Raw genomic sequence first — 20,641 nt, 5'->3', positions numbered from 1 at the left:
AGAAAAACTCCCCCTGACCCGCCGCCTCCGAATTAGGAGAAGCAGGAGGAGGAGCTCCTCTGGTAGCCTCAACACGAGGCGTCCCCCTGCACTCAGACTCCTCCGCAACAGCAAGCGTCGAGACATGCGGCGCTTCCAAAATGGCGCCCGCTGCCAGCTCCATAGAGCGGGAAGAATCATCGCTCGCCATGCTCGTACTAGCTCTAGCACCTAATGAGCATGTCTTACAGAGCCCCGCTGCTGATCTACGCTTACCACACCGGGAACAGCACTTAAATCCCTCAGCAGCCATCGTCCGACTGGACGGAAAACAGCAATAAAATGGCAGCTTCGCGCCAAAACGTACCCCGTTCGGAATGGCGTCCGCGGGACCTCCCCGGAGGAGCTGGGCACCACTCTCACCTCAGAAGACAGTCAACGAGCTCCGGTCAAGCTGCACGCTGGAAATAGCCTCAGAATAACCACGCAGGAGTGCGTATACTTTTTTTTTTTTTTTTTTTTTTTTTTTTTTTTAACGCTGTGAGGAAAGTTGGAGGCAAGCAGCTACAGAGGGACTCCAGGAGGCGGGGGGAATGGGTAAGGCAGGGAAAGGCCAAACCTATATGCCTTTAAAGTGGGCACCACCAGCCACAACACCCCTGCTCAACTGGCAAAGCATAGGAGCCACCCCAGGCAGAAATGTTTCCAGGAGCTGATCAAGCTACGTCCACACCTGCTGGGAGATAGAGAAATACTGAAGGCAGATGGAGCTAGTCATCCAAGGGACACTATGGTTTTTCAGTGCTCTCTTATCTCCACCTGCTGGTAAGTGGATACAACCCATCAGTTAATGGATTCATCTGCTGCTGATGACAAGGAATATGCTGCTCTCTTTTTTTTCTTGGGACGACCACATAACTGGAGCTTTGAGGCCCCCCCCAATTTTGAGTGTCTTGGTGGGGGAGAGTGCATCAGCTCCTTTCTTGCCTCAGGCAGCAGATTGCCTTGAGCTGCCACCAAGTCCCACTATCTGCCTGCTTCATACTAGAATGCTGGCCCCAAAATGGGAAAGGGGGAGGCAGATGGGCACCAAAGCAAAATCTGACTCAGGGCACCACAATCCTTGAGTCAGCCCTGCAAATTATAGAACAGCAATACATGTATAACTTGTAAAATTCCATCTGCATTTACACTTCCTTCAAGTCGATAACTCCTAGGTAATGTCTCATTTTAGCCATGGGTTTGGAGAAGCACTTTAGGAGATCATTTTGCTTTCCTCATGATTGGAAAGTACCTCAAATTGCAAAACTTTAAAGTTTCCAAGACTGGTTCCTAATGAGCTTCTTCTCTAACATGTGCACATTTGCAAAACCCGCCACTTCTATGCCTATGTTGTGAAACTGCAGCTTATAAGTGTGCGTTTTTATGGTTTTTTCTTCTTTAACCCAGCCTTTATAAAATGGCTTCTTCCAATATATGTCATTCCATACATATTTTTCTCACACCACTAGATGTATTTTATAAAAAGCTCTATGTTCAAAAGGTGAAATTAGATCTTACCTGCTAATTTTCTTTCCTCTAGACCGGTCAAGACGCTTGGGTTATGCACTCCTACCAGCAGAGAGAGACTGAGAAAACACTGAGCTTTGGATACTGAATATATAAACTGTGCAGAACCTCCACTAGCCAGCATTTTCTCAGTCTCAGCAGAGGTAGAAGTACAACTACAGCTACTTGGGGAAGGTCGCTGAGGAAGAGACTTTTATAAAATTCTATCACAGTTTTGTATACACGGACAGACCTAAAATATCCCACAGACAATTTTCCTCACAGTGTTTTTAAAATAAATCAAATGGTGAATTTCAAGAAAACAAAAAACACGTAATGCATTATCTTTCTTCCATCCTCTATTTCTGGCCTGTCAAGTGAGTAGAGAATAATTAATCAGAGTGACTGCACTGGCTTGGACCGCAGCTGTTTTCTGGATTGGTCATTTATCATTCAGCTGTGGATGGCTTAGAAATCCACTGGGTATAACCCTTGCATGTGTGCTTTTAAAATAAAATACAACAAATATAATTCAAACTGATACTAGTTTTTAGCAGCTTTAATGTATAGTATTACTGAACAGCACTAGACCATTCAGATTTGTGATGGGTGATCATTAAAAAAAACAACCATTCCTAATAAAGGTTAGCTACACTTTTAAGATGACTATAGACTATTCAGGAATAGGATGTCCCTGCGAGCACTCACCTGGTTTGTTCAGAAGGCATCGAAGTTCATACTCCACATCTGCCTGCTGCTGCTCTAGGTTCTGCTGCTTAAAGCTGTAAGAGAAGGAAGAACCCTATGAGAAAGGCATGAGCAGAGAGGAAGGTCGGTCCCAGGATGGAGGATATAGAGCTCTACGATGAACAGCAGCAGTGCAGGAGAGGCTGGCAAATGTGCTGGGGGCTGTCTAGATCTGAGAGTGGGTTGAGAAATGCTCAAGACTGTGTAGTGTAGGCTGCTGTAGAAGCAACAGTGGCAGGTAGATTAATCCTGTTACTGTTATTTTCCTATGGTTTATCCTTTTACTGATTGAACACTAAATATATAAATGCAATTCATCACATAGAAGATTGGAGTCCAAATTTTCCTACAGCACTCATATGCCAATGGCTCAAGCCAAAATCTCAGATACAGCTAACGAGAAAACTGCTGATACAAGTCAAGGACAGGCTTTTGCATTTCACAATTCCAGGTACAGTGGAGATAGCAAAAGTAAAGGAACCTAATCTAAGGCCCAGTGGGGAAAAAAAAGATAAGGAAACTTCTGCTGTGTCTGCAAGAGAATGGACCAATCAATCACACATTGTATAAAATATATATATTTCACTGAACTTAATATACCACAAAAGGGCCTGCAAAGGCTACTATGTGGTCTACAAATATCCAAAAATAGGATATGGGGTGGGGGTGAATTAGGGTGAAACAAGTGGTGAGGAAAAGAAATGAGCTAATAGAGAGGCAAAGGATTCTGAGAAAAAGGTGAGTTTTGAGGACTGATTTAAAGGCTTGGAGGTCGGAGGAAAGCTTGTGACCTAAGGGGTGGTGTGAGAGAGTTCCAGAGCTTAGGGTCCAAGTAGCTAAAGGCAGTTTCTCATGAGTTATCGAGTCTGAGGGAGGTGAGCGATGGGAGTGAGAGAAGGTTGCTGTTATAGGAGCGAAGGGAGCAGGTCGGGTGGTAAGGAATGAGTAGCTTATTGATGTATGCTAGAGCGTTAGGGAGGAGATCTTTAAATATAAGAACAAGTATTTTGAATCTGATACGAGCAGACACTGGGAGCCAGTGTTCTGCGTGCAGTAGAGGAGTCATGCAAACTAAAAAGGTGAACAAAATATTTGTCAAAATATATACAATTCTGGACTTTCATTTTCTGGAGACTATCTTTTATTCCCTAGCTTACATCCTTCCACTGAAGCACTCCCAACTTCCAAATTTCCATCAATATCAAAACTATTTCCTTGCATTTCAAACACAACACGGTTGGGGGGGGGGGGGGGGGGTAGTGTGCATAAAGCAGCAGTTACAACCCTAACCACCTCAAATGGGTTATTAGATGGGCCATTTCAGCCTTTATCTGCTGTCATTTCCTTTTTTTTAATTTATTGCAATACTTTAAACAGAAATAACATAAAATAATTACCACAATAAGTAAGGAAATAAAGAAAAAAATGCTTTAACTGTCATTTGCTATGTGGCAGTAACATATCCATTCCAATTTCTTTATTTCTGTAGAAAAAGATCCTTTCTAGAATGCAGAAATTACATCTTACCTGCTAATTATCTTTTCAGTCCCACCAGACTAGTCCAGAACTTGTGGGTTATGCTCATCAACTAGCAGATAGTAACAGAGACAAAAAACGTTCTGCATGCTTCACCCCATAAGGGAACCATGTAGCCTTAAATGCTCAGTATTTCGACTGACAAAAACAATGTTGAGGTTTCCATTTCACTTGAGCTGACATATTAATACTACTCATCATAACGTATTGAATGTAAAACATTTCAAAAACTGAAACTGTTACAGAAAACTTAAGGTTCAGGAGAGTTTGACTGCTGTTTTCTGGAGCACCCAACCTAAATGTTGGAGGTGACAACCACAGTTTCCTATGGGGCCAGAGCATCAGAAACTGTTCCAGACTTTTGGAAAGAGTCTATTTCCGACAAATGAAAAAATGTAGATATTTCACATTGGCCCCTGACACAATGGGAATTAGAAAGCACAGTCTCAAGCACCTGATATGTGAAAAAGACAAGAGCAATCAGGTCCGCCGGATCAAGACAGCAAGTGCCAAGACAGGAATTTTGCTTGAACGTTTGTCAAAGTGTGCTAGAGATAGAAGAAAAAAAAAAGGTTTCTCATATTTCATTATCTGATGACTTGATACACTATAGTAAGGTCTTTGGAATGCCCTCAGTTCTCTTCCATGAAAATGAAGGCAGAAGGCCTGAAGCATGCAAACATTCTGACTTGGATATTGTAACAAAGACTTTCTAGGAATCCTTTATTGTTACAAGTCTGAAGAATGCTTGATTTGTCTTTCCTACTACTTTTTCATTTCTGGCTGCCCGGGTTTAAAATATGTTGCCAGTTCAGCTGAGAATTGTAACCAGCTATGACCAATTTAGAAAGCTCTTAAAAACATTTCTGTTCTGGAAATTTTTATTATGTTATGTGACACAGAAATATTAGTTAATTACCTGATAATTTTCTTTCCTTTAGTCCCAAAAGGATCAGTTCAGAAAAATGGGTTGTGACCATGTGCCAGCAGGTAGAGATAGAGAACACTATAACTCAGTATCTGAAAACAAAGCAATGAAATAGAGTGACTTACAGAGAAAAAACTCCAGCCTCCAGATAGAAAAATAACCATGAACTATAGGGCAAAATTTGTGCCTTAGAAATAACGGAACCAGAACACCACAAACAAGATTTCATAGAGTACTGAAAAACGAAACCATCACAGAAGGACGGGCTCTGGACAGATCCATTGGGACTAAAGGAAAGAAAATTATCAGGTAATTAACTAATTTTTCCTTCCATTACGTCCCAGGGATCAGTCTAGACAAATGGGTCAGTCTAGACAAATGGGATGTACAAAAGCAATCCTTAAGAGGGGAGGAACTGTGATATTTCTGCAGCGAGAATCAGGGCCCCGAAAGAAGCATCCGCTGGAGCAGACACATCCAGATGGAAATGCTTAACAAATGAGTGAGAAGATGACTACGTCACAGACCTACAGATCTCCGCCAAGGAAAATCACCCAAGACTCCGCCAAAGACCTGGTAAAATGAGCCTAAATGTATGGGAGATTTACCCATTGGAATGTAAGCAGAAGAAAGACTCCTTAAGCCATTGGGCCACCGTTGCTTTGGAGGTTGGCAGACCCTTCCAGGGTCCCGCAAAGAGGACAAAAAGATGAAGGATGTCTGAAATCATTGGTAGCAGAAAGATAGCGCATAAGGATGTGCTTAATATCCAACAGCCTCAGGGAAGCATATTCTGCAGAACAGACCTCCTCAGAAAAAGAAGGAACAAACAGTCTGGTTGACATGAAACGGAGATACAATCTTTGTCAAAAAGGATGGAACTGTCCAAATCAAAACCCCCGAGTCAGAAAAATGGAGAAAGGGATCCACGCAAGAAAGAGCTTGTAGCTCCAAAACTCTCCGTGCCAACAAAATGGCAACTATAAAAACTGCCATTAAAGTGAGATGTTTGATAGTTGCTGAACAAAGAGGCTCAAAGGGAGTCGACTGAAGAGCCTTAAGAACCACTTGAAGACTCCACTGAGGACAAATATCACCCCTGCCCACTCCTGAAATTTCCAAGTCAGGGACATCAGCAGAACCAGAGTGGTCAGAATCCACAGAAAAAACCTCCTCTGACTCCTGAGCAGCAACATCCTCCAAATCCTGTGAAATAGAAAAAGTTTTCTTTTCTTAGGAAGCTGCTCCTCCGAAATAATACGAGAGACAGAAGCAGAGACAGTTTTAGCTGACTTTAATAAAAGTGCCTGATGTAACCAAAGAACAAATTCAGGCAAAAATGGCAAGGAAGAGACTTTTACCCCTTGAAAACAGACATCCCGGGACACAGTAGTGAGCGAGCAACCCCATGACAAAAAGGCTGAAGCAACGCAAAGCGCAGGAACCGTTGCTGCTGAGCCTCCCAAAACCGCCATCGGAGCAGAATCCCTTAGACAGGATACCAACGGCCAAATTAGGAACAGTGACATGTCCGCTGAAGTAAAGCATAGCGTTCAGAAACCGATAGAGAGCTTACCACCCGTAGATTGCACAAGACTTAACAGGCACAGACCTAGTGAATAAAAATATACTCACAGAAACAGCCAGTCTCATGACCTCCAAGGCACTGAAGCCCCACAATCTTCCCACAGCACAAACGCTCCCAGAGAGAACCTCAGTGGCTGACGTTTTGGTTTTTTTTGAGAGAAGAAAAGAGTAGGGAAGACAGAGAGAGGTAGAAAGTGGCAACGGGGGAGCAGGGAGGGACCTAGATCACTAGGTTTAGAAATGAGGCACAGGATATTCTCAACCCTACTGAACCTGGAAGCAGGACAGGAGGCCACACTGAAGTCACCACATTGCACAGGAGCTGCTATCCCACCTGCTGGAGATAGAGAATACCGAGTTGCTTGCTATGCACAACTCATTAGTGTTCTTTATCTCCACCTGCTGGCAGATGGTCACAACCCATTTTTTTTTTTTTTTTTTTTTTTACAGCTGGAGTGTTCCTATAATTACATGAAGTCATCAAATTGCAATTCCCAACACTTCTATGAAAGATGAACAAAATATTACCAATTATCAATTATACCAAAATGAAAAATCAGATTCCAGTGAGTACAACAATGATCTTTCCCATTAACAATGACCCTTTCCACCCTTGTAGAGTCCCCCCAACCCAACCCCCCATCCTCTCCCTCCCCCCGACCTAATCTTCTCTCCCCACCCTCCCAACAGCCCCCCCCCTACTAAACCCCCCCCCCATCCCGAGACCTGAAGGATCTGTACCTAATTAACCTTTAAAGCTCACCTTGCATTAAGCAGTAGACTCCGACCTCTAGGGCTCAGTATGTGTAGATAGGGACCCCATAGGGCCAAAAACGACACTCTCTTTCTCTGCGAGAATCTAATCTCACCAGCCTCCCAAGAAACCAGCTGATGCAACTGATTCCTCCAATGCCAGTATGCGGGAGGGTCTTGAACCGTCCAATATTGTAAAATACACTTCCTAGCTAATAAACACATCTTTCGAAGCATCAGTACTGTAAAGCGATTCTGACCTCTAAAGGATCCCGGAAGGTCTAAGACTAATTGTTCGACAGTTCCCAGAACCTTAATTCCAAGTCGCCCTTCCCAAGTCACAACCCATTTTTATGGGATGTAATGGAATATTGTTTTCTTTTTTTTTTTTCTTTTTTTATTTTAAAGAAGTCTTTATTAAGTATCAAGAGGCAGGATAAAGCACATACAGTCAAAGGAAACAACAGAACTACAGTACAATAGCTCCAACAGAGTACTCATCTCTACCCCCTGCAACAAGTAAACTAAGAAGAAAACTTCAGTTATTTTACATTTTAATGTAGGAAAATAAACCCCCAAAAGTCCCCCAAACAACCATAACCCACCCAACACCATCCTTTCCTCATATGTGGTCAAAAATGAAGGATCAAATCAAAAGAAAGAGTTCAACAGTCAGACTGAATAGTGTCTAAGAAAGGACTCCCAAACTGCTTCCCATTTATGCAATGAACGTCATCGGATGGCTATCAATCGCTCCATATCACAGATGTACCAAAGCTTATTTACTTATTTCACCAATGAGGGCACTGTTGTTTCCAGTGTGCAGCTAAAGTAACTCGAGTGGCACTCATTGCATGACGTACAAAGAGAGCTTGAGGTTGTTTAAGTCCTGGCACTTTCTTAGGGAATAAGAAAACATTGGTGACCAGGGAATCGAACAATCTAACCAGCGCTATAGCCGGTGTTGGATAGCCCTCCAAAAGGCTTGAGCTTTAATACATGACCACCAGATATGACCCATAGTGCTGAGCTCACCATATCTCCTCTAGCATAAGGGAGAGGTGAAACACAATCTCCGCCACACCGCATGCAAAGGCTTCACCAGGACACTACTCTGCAAGAAGACCGGGATGTCAGCTATAGAGGAATGCAAAAGAAAATTCAGATGTGCAGGGGAAACCCAAACGCGTTCAATACCAACAGGAATGAAATGCTGCACACCTAGCAACCAATCCTGAAGACGAAACGTCTGGTAGTCCCAAACTGCCCTGTTGCAAGGGCCGACAAACAATGGAACCGCAACTTAGGTTTCTTACCAGCCCACACAAACTTATATAACTTGGTGGTTAATGCAGCCTATAAGAATAAATTGTATTGCGTTGTATTGTATTGCCTGCATTCAAAGTGCACCCTGAAAATTACTTCAGGCTTTCAGGCTGAGCCAGCAGACAAGGTTCGTGCTTCAGCCTAGTCTCTCTGAAATAAGCTCTGCTGCCAGCCCAAACACTTGATCTCTGACACAAGCTTCCTTGGGACTATCCAAAAAATTGGAACACATCCCTCCTTATGGTACAGGTGCAAACTCCCACCTGTCTCCACTAATATGTATTGTAGCCTTGAACAAATGTTGAGGAGTCTGAAGCTTTTCCAAATGTTGAGTCAAGAAAGCAACTTCCCATCCAATTAGTTAAATCCCTTACAAAGAAAGAAAACCATAGTGAATGCGACAAGGTGACAGCTGTGGCCAGAAGGATGCTAGGCTGCATAGAGAGGGGCATAACCAGCAGAAGAAAGGCAGTGTTGATGCCCCCCCCCTTGGAGGTGAGGCCCCACTTGGAGTATTGTGTTCAGTTTTGGAGGCCGTATCTTGCTAAAGATGTAAAAAGACTGGAAGTGGTGCAAAGAAAAGCTACAAAAATGGTATGGGATTTGAGTTGCAAACCGTACGAGGAAAGACTTGCTGACCTGAACATGTATACCTTGGAGGAAAGGAGAAACAGGGCTGATATGATACAGACGTTCAAATATTTGAAAGGTATTAATCTGCAAATGAACCTTTTCCGGAGACGGGAAGGTGGCAGAACTAGAGGACATGAATTGAGGTTGAAGGGGGCAGACTCAAGACTAATGTCAGGAAGTATTTTTCACGGAGAGGGCGGTGGAAATGTGAAATGCCCTCCCGCGGGAGGTGGTGGAGATGAAAACGGTAATGGAATTCAATCGTGTGGGATAAACACAAAGCAATCCGGTTTAGAAGGAATGGTTCCATGTAATCTTAGCGGAAATTGGGTGGTGACACCGGTAATTGGGGAACAAAACGGGAGCTGTGCAGACTTCTACATTCTACGCCCTGATCGTGACTGAATAGATAGGGATGGGCTGGAGTGTAAATTTTAAGGGGCTTTGACGTTAGCTTCAGAACTTAGTACAAGAACAGTACTGGGCAGACTTCTACGGTCTGTGCCCCGAGAAAGGCAAGGACAAATCAAACTCGGGTATACATATAAAGTAACAAACTAATCTTTTCCGGAGATGGGAAGGCGGTAGAACGAGAGGACATGAAATGAGATTGAAGGGGGGCAGACTCAGGAAAGATGTCAGGAAGTATTTTTTCACGGAGAGGGTGGTGGATGCTTGGAATGCCCTCCCGCGGGAGGTGGTGGCGATGAAAACGGTAACGGAATTCAAACATGCGTGGGATGTGCATAAAGGAATCCTGTGCAGAAGGAATAGATCCTCAGAAGCTTAGCTACAATTGGGTGGCAGAGCAGGTGGGGGGAAGAGGGGTTGGTGGTTGGGAGGCGAAGATAGGGGAGGGCAGACTTATGCGGTCTGTGCCAGAGCCGGTGATGGAAGGCAGGACAGGTGGTTGGGAGGCAGGAAAAACTGCTGGGCAGACTTATACGGCCTGTGCCCTGAGAAAGACAGGTACAAATCAAGGTAAGGTATACACATGAGTTTATCTTGGGCAGACTGGATGGACCGTGCAGGTCTTTTTCTGCCGTCATCTACTATGTTACTATGTAACATACCATGTAAAATGAGTTCATCTTGTTGGGCAGACTGGATGGACCGTACAGGTCTTTATCTGCTGTCATTTACTATGTTACTATGAATAAGGGAGGGAAAGGGCAGGTGAGGAGAAGAACTCTGACTTCTCCAAGTAATCCGTGCTCCAGGTCCAATGCAACTTCTTAAATGGAACTTAAAACCTCAGTTGAGGTACCCCTCTGCTCAATAGCCCAGTTCTCCAACTGGGTCAGGAGCTGCCTGTCAATATCCGCTGGAAACAGAGAAATACTCAGTATCTAAGTCTGTATTGTGCCCTTACTGGCAAAGCACACATGACTTCTCTCCTGCAGGTTCATGGGCACAACTCATAAGCTCTGCACTAGTCTGGTGAAGATGCTATGGAAGGAGGAAATCTAATAATTTAATAGTGATTGAAACGTCATAAATGTAAATATATCTATTAACACTGTCACCTTACTCACATGTAGATGAGCTCCGATTCACGCCGCACCAGCATATGCTTCTCATGGATCAGCTTAAACCATTCAACCAAGAGATTGTCCTCTTCATTTTCTGCATATAAACCCAGAGAAAAGAAATAGAGTCCTATCACAGGCAAGGCACACAGGTAGTTCAGGCCTCCCTTTCTCCCTAAACCTCAGTTACACAGGAGTGGTGGTAGACCTCCATACAAAGATGGCATAATTCTATCATCTCCCTATTCCCCTAGAGAGAGATGATATGGTCCTGTCCCTCCTGAAACAGAGGAGATACAGCCCTCTTACCATTCTCAATGCTGCGAAGCTTCTCCTCCAGATCTACTCCACGGTGCTCCAGCTCATCGAGTTGCTGCTCGATGGCCTCCATCTCTCCATGAATGTCCTCTTCTGGGATGTACTGATCTGCCTGCACCTACCAAGGAACAGGAGATCCCGTCACCCTTCAGCCAGTCATCAGAGGTAATCTAAAAGTGCCAACACCCCCTTCAGGAGAGGGAACCCCCATACCTTGCGTTTGATGAGAGGGAAGCCATGGCCCGGGGCAGGAGGACGTGCCGGTTTGGGTCCTTTCGAAGATTTCCTCTTTGCAGGCGAGGGGACAGGTGATTGTTTTCTGTTGAAAGGATTCTCTTTGCATGACATCTGGTAGTGGGAAACAAAACGCACAGAAATTTCAGCAGCTGTTTAGGAAAGGCAATCACACAGAGCTGGAGCTTTTAAAAAGGCAACAGGGAGGGCTGCTTTAGTATTAACAGAAAGCAAGAAATGTGTATTTTTTTTATTTAACCTAATGTTCATGAATTGTTCTGGAAACAGAGTTCTTGAAGTCATTTGGTTTGGGAGAAAACCTGGATCCCTTGCAAGCTGTGTGCTGGTATGCCTTTAATGGAACAATTTCTTGTTCACTCACTTTCTATTCTATTACATAATTTGTTTTCCTCTAAGCACGGTATCTCCTTGTCATGTGCTCAGCAACAAAAGATTATGCCATTCTAAAAAAAGACAGCTAAATCAGGAAACTATTTAAAAACAATGCTGCCATTTAACTTAACCCATAATCTTACTTGAGATTCAGTGCTGCCTTGAAACCTTATTTCTTTCAATAAGCCTTCAAGCTACCGTGTTCTATTCCTTAAAATCATGACCATTAGTCTGGAGCAGCGGCATCAGTGCAGTGACCAGGATTTCTTTTCTCTCTCTCTATCTTCTCTTCTTCTATAATTGATGGCATTCTTTTCCCTCTGAATGTCCCTTTGTTTAGCGGTATACAAAATGCCTTTTAAACAATAAACAATATTCAGCCCACTATCTATATAGACAGCAGTGCTGAATAGATGTATTGAACAGTGACCAGGCTGGCACTACAAGACCAATTCTATAAGTGGGTGCCTCCAGGCTCTGCAATGAGATCTTACTCTAGAACGCATTTAGGCGCCCAGATTCCATTATAGAATACTAGCATAATCTGGCATCCGGGCACCCACATGTACACGTCCGCAGTCATTCCAACCATAAATCTGGTGTAACTGTGGCTGCACAAATGCGGCAGGGATGTGTGTACCTGACAGTGTTCTTTTTAGCCATTGATTTTGTGAACCGCTGCAATCTTCTGTTAGAATTGCTGGTATATTAAGTACCATAATAAACATGAACAACCATAACCTATGTGTGTAAGTACCAACTCTGCCCACGTCCCTCTCATATTCCACCCCTAGAAATGCCCCCTTGCGACTCTTAAATACACCATTACAGAACAGTGCTTAGTCACTGTGCTGCCATTTACACACAGAAGTGTATGCTTACTTGTGAAAGCGCTAGTATTCTGTACATTTACACATAAAGGACTAGATTCTAAATATCACACCTAAACATTCTGCACCAAAATGAATTTCATCTAAGCGCATTCTATGTATGCCTTAATATAGGCATACTTTATAGAACAAGACTAAATTTCTACGCAGTTTATAGAATATGCCAAGCGCCGGTCCGCATGACAATTTAGTCGCAGGCGGTTATGCCAAGTAAAACCTGGTGTAAATGCTGATGCCTAAATAACTCGCAAACCAGGTGTATTCTATAACCATTTACAGATTTAACTGCTTCAGAACTGATTGGCTTGCTAACCAATTAGGTTATACACATCGTTATAGAATACGCTTCAATTTCCACGCGGAAATCTCGGTGCGATATATAAATCCGGAGGAAAGTGCATACTTGCTCATGAAAGCGCTAGTATTTTGTACATTTACGCACACGAGTGGTGCGTAAATGCGGGCACCCAGTTATAGAATTGTTCAATACATGTTTACACTTAGTATTTCAACACTTACCACAGTGTTTAACTCTACACCTAGAATATTCAGATACCATGCTGAACATCTGGATATAGACCGACTGCCAGAAATTATCCAGGTAGCACTGGTACACAGTTATCTAGGAGAGCTATCTAGACAGTGGTTGAAAATCCAGAGATAGTGCAGTTATACAGTATGCCCTGTAGCTCCTGGTAAGCATATAACTCCATGTGAATATCAGATCCAAAGTTATTGGCATTGCAAAACCAGTGCACATAGAAATATCAAAAAGAACTGGTTTGAATGCAGGCAAAAAAAACCTGGAATGGTTAATGGATTCAGGGCTACCCTCACATGATGACTACTAGCAATCTTCAGCAAAATCTAAAGCCTGATATAGGTAAAGCTAAATTGGTAGATAAGGCATGAACTGATGTGCAATCCAGTGGAAAAGTGATCAACTCAAATTACCCCAGTAGCAGGAGTTAAATGGCGTTCTTTATTTGCCAAATCGACAAGCTACCTGACGAGGAACCACTATATTATTTTACATAAAAATGGACCAAATATTACCAGTAAATATTGACAAAAGGTTGGCAGACTTAAATGCCAAAATAAGGTGGACTCCTACTACCACTTTGTGGTTTTCATTCTTGAGCTGGCCAAGAACTGGACTTTGGTTTTCTCCAAAAGCGGGGTGGGGGGGGGGGGGGGGGGTGGAGACAAAAGATTTGGGTGCTTCCCAATGTCAAAGAAATCCAGGACAGAAGAAATAATCCAGCTGATATTTAGCTGGCAGTGGCAAACATCATCACTGGCTAAATTAAACCCAGATATTCAATATTGAGTCATTTCCAGCACCGGCACAGAATATCCAGGTGAGCAGCAATATCCAGAAGTTATGCGCGTAGAGCCGATACTCAGTGCCATACCTGCATAGCTAAGCCAAGGAAAGGTAGGACTGCTATTTAAGTGGTCCTACTTGCTCAGTTAGCTACATGAGCAACAGCACTCAATACTGCATAACCCCTGGCTCTATCCAGACTCTCAATTCTCTGGATGACCCAGTCCAGCAATGGCCATGGTGAAAACACAAAGCAGACTTTCTAGTGGCCACAGCTGAACTAAGGTGTCAATGCCCGCTGACTTCAGTTCTCTTCTGCAGCTGAAGAATCTGAGAAACTTTCACGCTGGACTGCAGGCGCCACCAAGTCCATTACTGGCTGACCTCGGGTCCAAACTATGCTGTCAAAGGTCAACCACCCAGGCTCCATTCTTGGGGTCCAACATGTTTCTGCTCTGAACTTGCCACGCATCGCGGCCAGGTCTATCAGATGCCTGTCCACCCAGGCCATGAGCATAGCTGCGTCCTCTGCCAGCTATGACTTTTTTGCCCCCTTGGCCCCCCGTTGCATTGTCAGACAGGACTCATACCACCTTGCCTTTGATCAGGGTCTTAAACTACTCCAATGCCAGGTGAACCACCCTGGTCGCCAGTCTTTTGATAGACAACTGAAATTCCTCCTGCATCCTTCCATTATTCTGAGGACTCCAGACTAATGCCCTGTTCCAAATTGGGTGTGTGAAACCACCAACTCAAGCTTCTCCGTACTCTCTGCCAGAATGGCAGCCTCACATCCAGCTCCTGCGATTGGGGGCGGGGGGGTCCTGAAGGGAATGTAAACCCTGGCCCATCATACTACTTCAAGAGTCGCTGCCATGGATCCTAAAACCGGCAAGTAATCTCGGGCTTGTGGTGCCTTCTGGCTGAGGAGACTGCATAACTGGTCTTGCAAGTTTTTCACTCTTGACTGCTGTCAGACATACTTGGCCCTGTGAGTGTCAAATCTGACCCCTAGATACTATCACCTGCAATGGTCTCAAATTGCTCTTGGCTGGAGTGAGCACCCAGCCCAAATGCTCCAGGAACTGCACCACTTGGCAGTATCTGTTCAGTCTTTGGGTGGCGGTGGTGCTTCGCTCAAATCAACCAATCATCCAAATAGGGCTGAACCAGAATACTTTCCTTGCATAATGCTGCCACTACTACTACCACCACCACCATCCCCTTGGAGAACACCCAAAACACCATCACAAGGCCAAACAGAAGTGCACAGAACTGTAAGTGCTGTCTTAAAACTGCAAAGCGTAGGAACCTTTGATAGCACTGCCTGATGGGAAATGTGGAAGACGCCTCAGTCAAGTCCAGAGAAGTTAAGAATGTTCACCACCATGATGGCTGAACGCAGTCTCTCCACATGAAACCTGGGCACCCCGAGAGCCATGTTTATGCACTTGAGATCCAAAATAGGCCGAAAAGTCCCCTCATTCTTGAGAACCACAAAATATATGGAATATCTTCCGATACTACATTCTGCCCTTGGAACCAGCACCACCACCACCCAAAGCAATAACAACTGTTGCAAAGCCTCCTTGATGGCTCCAGCCTGGTCACCTGCATCCACAGGAAGACTCCAGGAAAGCGTCAGGCAATGGCTGGGCATACTCCAAGGCACACCTATCATGAATCACCTCCAGTACCCACTGATCCAAGATAATCTGGGCCCATTTTCTTTAGAAGTCCTTTAACCTTGTAGCAACCACTACTGCAAAATGGAACCAGACACCGTCATTGTGTCCCTCTGGGCTGACCTGGAATGGTAGCTCTGAAATCTCAGCCACCTTGGTGTCTGCCCTGAAAGACCTGCATCCTCTGAAAATTCTTCAGCACTGACCACCACTGATCCTAGGAGGGCGATAACACCAGGCCTATTAAAACCTGCCTCTACCTGTGGTCCATCTTTTTGCCCCTTTAGTTGTTTTATCCTCTGGCAGACAAGGGACTTTTGCATCACCAGGATTTTGAACAACATATGCAGCTCTTCTCCAAATAGTTTCTTTAAAAGGAAGCTAAAACTTCAGACTGCACGTGCACCAATTCCACAGCCACAAGGCCCTCTGGACCACCACCACAAGGGCTACATTTCTATCCAAGGTACTAAGTCATAAAAGGCATCCGTCAGAAAGGAGGCTCCCATCTCAATCTAAGACACCTCCAGAACCACAAGGCTTGAAATTTCCACTGGCCCATCCAACACCTTCTCAGCCCAATGAAAACATGTCCTAGCTACTAATTCTCCCAAAAACTGACACCTGCAGTGCCACAGCAGAGATGTCGCAACTCTGCTTGAGAAGAGTGTCCATCCTGCAACCCTGAGAAACCTTAAGTGTAGTTCCTCCTTCAATGGGGATAATCCTCTTCATCGTTACCAAGGGAACCACTGCATCTACCTTTGGGGGCTCAAAGTGTCTCTGTAATCTCCTGGAATCAAATATAACCTCACAATACAGCAACCAATCTTCAAAAGTGCATCAGAGGATCCCATTTTGCTTGGATAATATCCTGGAGATCCTGATGCACGAGAAAAGCCTTAACGGGCTTCTGAATCGCCTTCAGAAAAGGGTCAGCCTTACCTCCTTCTGTTCCTCATCAAAATTGAGAGCCAAAGATACCTGTGCAATGAGCTCTGGTAGCTCACCTCTATGAAACATGTGAACAATCAAGGAGTCCTCCAGCCAAGCATCCTCTGTCTGTTGGTCCTGCTCCACCTGCAGCTCCTCATCTAGGACGAAGTCCTGCTCAGATAGCACCAATCCAGGCTCCACCTTGTCATTCAACCAGTCATCTCTACTTTTTGGCCACACTGGACTCCCCTGGGACTGCCAACTGAATTCCTGCCTTATTCAGGCAGATTGCTTTGTACATTGTAAGATTTCCTTCAGTAAGCTTGGTTTAAACTGTTAGATTTTTATCTTCATCTTTGCCTTATTTAATATTTCGTAAACAACTTAAAACATCTTCATTTAGGAAATATGTGAGTTTATATGTGATTTATAATATGGAATGAGGTGCTGAATTTTGTAATTCCTGGATGAACTCTGGCTACTGTTATTGTGATCCACATAGAACTGCATAGGCTTTTGCGGAATATAATCTGACATATAACGTAATGTAAAATAAAATCCAGAGGGAAATTCACCTCTCTGAAGGCTTCCCCAGGTAAATATCACCGGTCCTACTCAGGAGCCTCTCTACTGCCTCCAGCCATGGTGGCTGCTCCAACGGAGGGACTGTTTCTAAGATGACGACAGTTCCTGCCAAAGTCAGGACTGCTGTCCAGTCAAGAGAGAGTGATCCAACAGTAGCCGTCGGTCCCTGGCTGGGCCAACTGCACTTCAACTGAATCAGCAAATGCGAGAACTGTTCCCCTTGGGGCCCACACAAATGACAAGTAGCTCTGGAGATCTCCAATCTTCAGCACCCACACACATGGTAGCACTGAGGCCTATCTGCACTCATTGCACTCCACTCCACCAAGAAGCTGTGACCTTCCCACCCAAATCCACAGGCTGAGGCAAGAGAAGAGACCAAACCGCTGAAAGAAAAACAGAAAGACTATCAGTAAAGCCAAACAAACAATTACCCTACTGCGGGCTTTTTTTTTTTTTTGTTTAACTGTTGCCATCTGCCTCCACAGACACTCAAGGCTCCCATTTGTACTTCAGGGAAGGAAAGGCAAGACACATAGTGGCCCTCAAACCCAGCCTGGAATCTGGGAGGGCAAGTGGTGAGGGGACCCGGACATCCAAGCATAACACCCTCAGGGCAAGAGGAGGCTTCCACGGACCCTGTCCCTCAAACCGGTACTCAAAAATCAACAAAAAGGGAGAAGAATTTTTTTCTTTTAATTTTCAAGTAAAAAAAAACTGCAGACCCCAGGGACTGCTCAAACCCTGAGGCCCCCACACCAAACCACACAGGCTTACCATATCTATCACCAGCTGGAGACTGAGAAATACTGACTAGCTGAGGACTGCACAGGACAGTTATAGGCTCTCATAGAAGTCAGAGGTTCCCAGTCTCCACCTGCTTGTCGGAGTGCATAATCCAATATTTGGATCAGTCTGAAGGGATACTAAGGAAACCCTGTTTCTTACCACCATCACTTCAGCATGATGCATCCGCATGATACAGGCCCTGGTTCATTATCTACCATACACCCAGTTATAACCAAAGTTTGAGAACTCATTCACATTTCCTATCTTATTTCTGAATTCCATACTGGACTATTGTCCTCCCAACTTTCTTCCTATCCCCTCATTCGTTTGAACATCAAGCAATTTAAATCCAGAAGTGCCCTATACCAGTGCCCTGAGATAACCAAACCTTTCCACTGCTCTTCATAGCCTTTTTATCTTACAATCTTAACCACCCTAGCCTACCTCCCTATATGAATCTCCGCTATCGGCTACTTTAGTCACCTTTTCCCACAGACGGTCAAGCATGCCTGTTTTTCATCTACCAATGACATGTTTGGGGGAGCTTCAACCATTATAGAAGTTACCCTCTACCGTTTATCACTGCCTAAATAATCAAGATCAAGGCAGTTGATATTACAATAAAATCATAGATTTTAAACAGAAAGGAACACCATTTGGTTGATAGAAAAGACCTAACCACATTTTCTCAAGATAAAAACATACACGAGGCTATTGTCCTCACACAGAAAACAGAATAGATTTTTGATTCCTCCTGGCCTGTAAGATTGAACGCCTGTCTAAAGTAAAAAGTTTTTGACATGATCTTAAACTGTACTAAAATCATCTCTGTATGAATTTCTTTGGGGATGATATTCCACAGAGAAGGTGCCATATAGGAAAAAGCAATTTCCCTCACCTTGATTCTGGAGGATACTTCCATCCTAAAGTCTTGAAATGATCTGAGCATCCTCCCTGGGATGTATGGAATAGTCAAAATTATTTAAGTACGATGGTTTTAAAACCATAAAAAGCTTTACGGGCTAACACTAAAATCTTAATTCTATATTTTAATAGGAAACCAATGATAGTGACTAAAGGAGTAACATGGTCAAATTTACATTTCTCCGAGGACAAGCAGGCTTATAATTCTCACAAGTGGGTGACACTGATCCACATCGCCCGGTCTGGCATTTTGCTTCACTACGCGAGTGCCTTTCCACCCGTCATAAACGCAGTCTCCTCAGTTCTTCCCCCCCCCCCCCCCCCCCCCCCCCCCCCCCCCCGAGAGAAGATGTTTTTTTTCTCGTCCTCTCCTCATTTGCTCGATCTAGAGAGCTAATTTTTGTGCTTTCCAGCAATTTTTCCCATCTTTGTTATTGAGCTCCTTTTATTGGAACCTTTTTTGCCATCCTTTATTTTTCTTAGAATTATTTTAACCAGTTAAGTTTTTATTATTTTTTATTATTTTTTCCATCATCAAGCCGCTTTCAGGCTTGACTTCAGCCAGGTTTTTTTTTTTTTTTAAATTAAATTTTATTTATTTCTGTATGTATCTATGTATTTATCTATCCCCCCTTCAATCCGTCCAGAATTCCGCCGTGCGTCTTATCTTCCGCATGGACCGATATACTCACATCACCCCTCTCCTCAAGTCACTTCACTGGCTCCCGATCAGATACCGTATACAGTTCAAGCTTCTCCTACTAACCTACAAATGCACTCAATCTGCAGCCCCTCATTACCTCTCTACCCTCATCTCCCCGTACGTTCCTACCTGTAACCTCCGCTCACAGGACAAATCCCTCCTATCAGTACCCTTCACCACCGCCAACTCCAGACTCCGCCCCTTATGCCTCACCTCACCCTATGCTTGGAATAAACTTCCCGAGCCCATACGCCATGTGCCCTCCCTGCCCATCTTCAAATCCTTACTCTTCACTGTAGCTTTTGGCACATAACCACTTACCTCTATTCAGGAAACCTACACTGCCCCATTTGATTGACTGCATACTTGTCCTTTAGAATGTAAGCTCTTTTGAGCAGGGACTGTCCTTCCTCGTTCAAAATTGTACAGCGCTGCGTAACCCTGGTAGCGCTTTAGAACATGTTAAGTAGTAGTAAGTAGTATTTAGATTTATCCATGCCGTGCCCCTAGATTCCCAGTGGCTTCAAGTGCTGTATCCAGTGCAGACTATCTCAGGAAAGGACACCCTGCTGTGTCTTTGCACGAAGAAGAGGACCCAGGTTTCTCAAGAGGCTCAACAAGAGAGGATTTTTGGAGCCAAGTCCGGTTCCTCAATGTCAGCATCAACTTCGAGCATCGCACCAGCATCGGTAAACATGGCTCCTTCAAGACCCTTAGACAATGGGAGCAGTGAGGCGAATGGGTCTCCACCTATCTCAAGGCCTCCTACTGTGCCGGTCCACTGGGACCATCCATCGTCGGACCTGACCCCGAGGCGTCGTGAAGATTCAATGTCATCCTCGTCGGCACCGAGGAGCCTTGGTGAAACTCTTCGGGCAAAGGCTAAGTAGTTTCCATCATCAGTCACCCTTGACACAAGGTGCCGGGAGCTCTGGGGTGTCGAAGGATTTGTAACCTGAGAAGCGTCAGTGCCGGGAGGACCGCTCCCCCTCCATACAGGAGGTGCTGATGTGCCTGTCTCCAAGCAACAGAGATCCTACTCCTGTGTCGACCCCAGTGGTTCTGCAACCTGCGCCTCAACCAGCAGCCCAGTTTTTCCTGGTGTCGGCCCTTGATGAGCGCATCTGGGCCTTGCTCCATGAGCTGCTGGATGACCTTATGCAACGGTTTGCATCAATATCGAGGGTGCTTGCGCCTACCCTACCTCCCATTGTGGCCACACCTGGCCCTCAGCCTGCCGTGAGGCCTCAGACGCCTGCGCCGCTTGTGGCTCTAGTGTCGATTGCCACTC

General features: G+C 44.6%; 1 protein-coding gene across 1 annotated transcript in view; it reads right to left on the bottom strand.

The window, feature by feature from the left end:
- MICALL1 (MICAL like 1) overlaps positions 1 to 20,641 on the bottom strand; it is an 87,290-nt gene that overhangs the window by 18,962 nt on the left and 47,687 nt on the right. Inside the window, exons 10-13 of the mRNA XM_030208160.1 lie at positions 11,098 to 11,232; positions 10,876 to 11,002; positions 10,573 to 10,663; positions 2,236 to 2,309 (exon numbers count right to left, since the gene is read on the bottom strand). Coding sequence (XP_030064020.1) covers positions 2,236 to 2,309; positions 10,573 to 10,663; positions 10,876 to 11,002; positions 11,098 to 11,232 — 427 coding nt within the window. The remainder of the gene's footprint in view (positions 1 to 2,235; positions 2,310 to 10,572; positions 10,664 to 10,875; positions 11,003 to 11,097; positions 11,233 to 20,641) is intronic.

This window comes from Microcaecilia unicolor, chromosome 1 (genome assembly GCF_901765095.1).
Source record: "Microcaecilia unicolor chromosome 1, aMicUni1.1, whole genome shotgun sequence".
Lineage (NCBI taxonomy): Eukaryota > Metazoa > Chordata > Amphibia > Gymnophiona > Siphonopidae > Microcaecilia > Microcaecilia unicolor.
Note: the sequence above shows the minus strand (reverse complement) of the source record. Positions and strands in the feature narration are given on the sequence as shown.